Source organism: Salarias fasciatus, chromosome 14, assembly GCF_902148845.1.
Source record: "Salarias fasciatus chromosome 14, fSalaFa1.1, whole genome shotgun sequence".
NCBI lineage: Eukaryota > Metazoa > Chordata > Actinopteri > Blenniiformes > Blenniidae > Salarias > Salarias fasciatus.
Window position 1 is genome coordinate 37,617,482 of NC_043758.1, and position 4,817 is coordinate 37,622,298.

Consider the following 4,817-nt stretch of genomic DNA (forward strand, 5'->3'; position numbering starts at 1 on the left):
GTTAGACTAATGGTTATCTGTAGTAGGCCTGCCCTGATGCTCTGGTGTAATTTCACACCTGGATTCTCAATTTGCATGCCACAGTTCTTTACCAGCTATATTCTCCAACAAAAGTCTGTAATAATGTCATGACCAATAGTATCAAAGTCAGCACTGAGCTCTAACAGGACAACGACAGAGACGAGACCTTCATGTATCTCTGTGTACAATCTCTTTTCTTTTGTTAAGGTGTGTGTCTGACTTCAACAGAAAAACACACTTGTGATTCATAAATGTCCAACAGGCTTTTTGTTTGTATAACAGCCTGATAAATATCAGTTATGTGTGATTCTGTTTTATGTTTTGACGTTTATGCATTTGCAAAGTTGGTTATATTTTTTTGGAAAGGATCAAATTGTTGTATTTATTTTCTGATAAACAATTTAAGATTCTCGACGCTGTTGAAAATGTAATAAATGTATTTGTATTGATTATGGTTTTCTATTTGTAAAAGATTAAGTGGTACATGCGCAGTAGCAGTTGCTACACCTTTGAATGCCATCTTTCATTTCATGAGCTCCAATGAAGAGCGAGCCAACGAACAGTAAACGAAGCTGAAACTATGAGTGCACTCAGGTTAACAGATTCCTTTTTATTTATTTTTTTTACATTCATCCCGGGTTTTTTTTGTAACACTGTTTTATTATTTTTCATTTAACAAGATAAATTCATCCCTTTGACTGTTGAGATTAACACAGCATTCAAATTTCATCATTGCGGGTGTTAGTTCTGATTACTGCCATATTTTCAGACTAAGTTAAGTGTTATATTTTTGTAGCTTTTCTTCCAAGGTATAGCCTGGTAGCCTCTATTCTTTATTCAGTGAGAATCATGTTACCCGGGACTTTTTTTTTTACAAGTAGATATGTCTTTCACAATTGAATTAGTTCACTTACAGGAGCAGTCAGTTTATCAGAGGGTTACATTTAGGTGGCTGTAGAGGAGTCTCAACAGCGCAAGGTCAGATGTGTTGGCATTTTTTAAAATATTATCTGCATATTGAGAAAATGTATTCAACTCATCACTTCAAATTGGAAGAAAGTCGGAAAGAGACGTTTTCATAAAAAATGAAAAAATTATGGTTTTAAAATAATCACAATTGTCAGAGAGGTTTGACTTTATGTTCATATGTGAGGTTGTAATTTGCATTGTTGTGCAGCCAGGCTGCAATATACTGTACACTGCCACTGATAAATTAGCAATAATATTAAAAACAGACATATAAAACTGTGTATTATCATGATATCTTGTGAGTCATATGTGTGATGTGAAGATAATGAAAGGCTGAAATGACAAAACACAACAAAAACCACAATCAAGCTCTTCTGATACTTGCAGCTTTTTTTTAAAAATAATATATAACTAATATTGAATTATTACAGAAGATGGGTTATTAGAATTTACATGAAATGAGTCATGTCAAGGACAAAGAGGCATCAAAAGCCCATCCAGAATGCATCAACATCTGTACACAGAGAGGACCAGAGGATGCTTTTCTCAACATGTGAGGGAAAGTGCAGAAACCTTTCAAGCACAGTCAGAATTTCAGTGAAAACATCGTTTCCCTCTAAAACCGAGGAGAGCGTAATGTTTCAGTGCAAGATAAAAGCTCTCATCTCTGAGGCCGTACACCAGAGGACTCAGACATCTGGAAGCAAGATAAAACACAATGTAATTGAAGTACCTGATAATTACGAATACTTTCTTATTAATTTTAAACACAGCGTTTTCTATGAATGGACACCACAGCTGGATGAGACAGAGCAGCAGCTGGAAAGCATGAAGGACCACAGTCTTGATGCCTTTCCAAACCGACTTCTTATCCTCCCCTGATGCAGTTTTAGCTACTTTCATTATCTGCACATAACAATATATAACAGTGATGCACATGTTTATAAAGTAGAACTCATTTATCACTGCCAGGAGTTCATTTTGCCACCTGTGGAAAATAAAGATATTTAGAGTGCAGATGGCGTTTTGTTGGTAAAAACTCAGCGGGGCCGATGCAAAGACGATGGCAAACGTGATGATGGAGGGAAGAGAGCTGAGGCCGTGAATGATGAGGATGCAGTTCAAAGTGCTGCGTGGGGAGCACAGCTCTGCGTGTCTCAGAGGCATGCAGATGGCCACGTAGCGCTCCAGGCTCATCGCCGTCAGAGTGAATGGAGTGACCAGCGTGTACAAAATTGACAAAATGACTAAAATGCAACACAATCCCATTGGAATCTTGAAATTGAAGAAGACCTGTAAGAGCATGACATCTGTCAGAACAAGGATCAGACAGTCAGACATTAATGTGGTGGCAAAAAAAATGTAGCGCATGGTGGTGTAAAAAACTTCCTTCATGAAAAAGGTTGTGAGCAGCACAATGTTGATGAAAAGGAAAACAGCTATCAGAACCTGAACTAAAATAACTTCCTCATTAATCGTTCGAAAGGGTTGACCCACCACCGATGAGCTGTTATTAGCCATAACTGAGATGTTAACTGTGAAAACTGAAGAACATCAAGCAGTGCAGTTAATACAGCTAAACACAGAGAGTGATCATCCAGAAAGCAGGAGTGACTGTTAAAATCATTTCACTTGATAACCACAAATACTTTTCAAAGTAAAAGAATTTAACAACATACAACAGTGGCATTCAGCATAAAGACACACTAAAAGTACAGACACACATGACACAAAAGACAGACACACATGATGGCTTAATGCTCCTGACGGGAGTGTGCTGTGAAGAAGGCTGTGCATGAACGCTTAAGAAAAAGCGACACTGACGCAACACAGAGTCATGAAAGGTTTCAGCAAACTCATCTGTTACTCTTTAGAGACTAAAGTTACACTTGAGACGTGTTGTTTTGATGATGGCAGCCTTGTTTTTGTACACAGAAAGACACAGACTAACTTGAAATGCTTTAGCTGGAAAAAAATTGTGAGGACTTCAGCATTGCTTCTGTCAGACATTCAACACTGCATCTTTTTGATTGAATTTTATACTCTTAATGGAAAATAAAGAGAGAGAAGGATCATACAGGGACACTGAGCACAAAGCAGACGAATAAGGAAATCTACTCACTGTGGATTTTATTTGGGCAGGAATCCCAGATCACAAACTTCCTTATCCAGTATAGTGTCAAAATTAACAGAACTTAAAAGATGTTCCTGATCTGAGAGATATTACACAGATGAAAGATAGCACTCCTGTAGGCTTGGCTAATGTAGGCGTCAGCCAATAAGCCTTTCTTAACCTGAATATTCGCAATAACTCGGTTGCGCAAAGTCATGTAAACACGTGCAAACACCCAAACATGCTCATATTCCGGTTTTTAAAAACCCGAATAGTTTAACTGCTACTAAGTAAATATAATGTGCAGAAACTATCGTTCAGTTCTTCTCTTTTACTGAAAAAACGGTGCATCGCATCAATGAACATATTACCAGTCTAGCCAGCTAACACTCTCTTTCTTACATCGTGCAGGGAGAGCCTGTGGGCCCTTCTTCTTCTGTGGTGTCTGTGTAAAATACTGTTGAACATGCAAACAGCACACCTAGTGGCATGAAGTGCAAATGCAGTCATGATGTTGTCTGGGCACCCAGACAAGGTTTGAATGGGGAGATCCTGATCATGTAAACAGGAGTAACTCTGTCTGTTTAAGCATGTAAACGGGTTATTCCAAACGATTCAGAAACCGGAATATTGACCTTGACCTGAATATTGACTGCATGTAAACGTAGTCATGGTTCCCCATCCCATGGCAGCCCATCTCTAAAGGCCAGCACACACTACAGGATGACCGGGCCGAATTTCGCCCCGATCTTCTCCTCCTGACTGAAGCCGACAAGGTCCCATTGTCGGGAGTATGCAAATGAGCTTGGATCCGATCTTCGTGTAGTGTGCAGTATATTCCGAGAGATTTTTTCCAGTCGCAGCTGCTCGGAAGGCATCGGACAGGGAAATCGTAGATAATAAACATGAATATAAGTATGTGAAATATATTCATTGAAATATATGAGAGGGCAGGAGGAAGAGGGAACCACTGTGCTGCCTTTCCCTCTCCTGAACTTCAGTTAGACCTTGTTGGCCCCAAGGTCATACGTCTACTTTCTAGGGGAAGTCCACCACCTTTTCCCTCAGCTTATTGCATCGACATTGTCTTGTAACCTGCTGAGTGACACTGTTGGTGTAACTCGGCTGTGTTTGGCAAAGACAGAATTCGCACTTCCTCCACTCCCATCGGGGGGCGTCTTACAGGAGGACAGAAGGAAGAGGGGGCTGCCATGTGGCCATCCCTTCTCCTGGATGTAGCTCAAGCTAAGTGACTAGCCTGGTGGTCTTGCATCTGCTGCGTAGGAGGCGAACGTTCCCTTCCCTCAGCTTATCACAATGACCCTGTCTTGACCTACCGAGCCCGGGCCTGTGACTGGTGAAGGCTGCATTCCACCTTTTCCCAGGCTTATTGGCACCAATTATGTCTACTGAGTGACATTGTTGGTGTCAGCTCAAACAGTGGATGTTGAATCTGGCATTCACGCCCCCGGCTCCTATCATATGGCATCTCTCGCGGGAGGGCAAGAGGATCAGGGAGTCGCCGGGCGGCCGCTCCCCCTCCTGTCCATAACTTCAGCCAAGCACTTAAAATTCAGTCGACCCTGAGCTGTGAGTTTTGTGCATGTCCCTCTGGGGCTCCGAGGGACTTGAGGAGCGGATATTGAGCTCCCAGGGCCTGTCATTATTGCTCTCCTGAATGGGGTGGTCGGACGGATCCTGTTTGGATGCCAAG

At 41.3% G+C, this 4,817-nt stretch overlaps 1 protein-coding gene across 1 annotated transcript; it reads right to left on the minus strand.

Annotated features, from left to right (window-relative positions):
* Positions 1-1,584: 1,584 nt before the first annotated feature.
* LOC115400074 (odorant receptor 131-2-like) lies at positions 1,585-2,511 on the minus strand. The gene has a single exon (XM_030107725.1). It carries the CDS (start codon positions 2,509-2,511, stop codon positions 1,585-1,587), a length of 927 nt encoding a protein of 308 aa, XP_029963585.1.
* Positions 2,512-4,817: the final 2,306 nt, after the last annotated feature.

Coding starts and splice junctions, on each gene's coding strand:
- LOC115400074 (XM_030107725.1), bottom strand. CDS start 2,511: ATGGCTAATAACAGCTCATCGGTGGTGGGTCAACCCTTTCGAACGATT.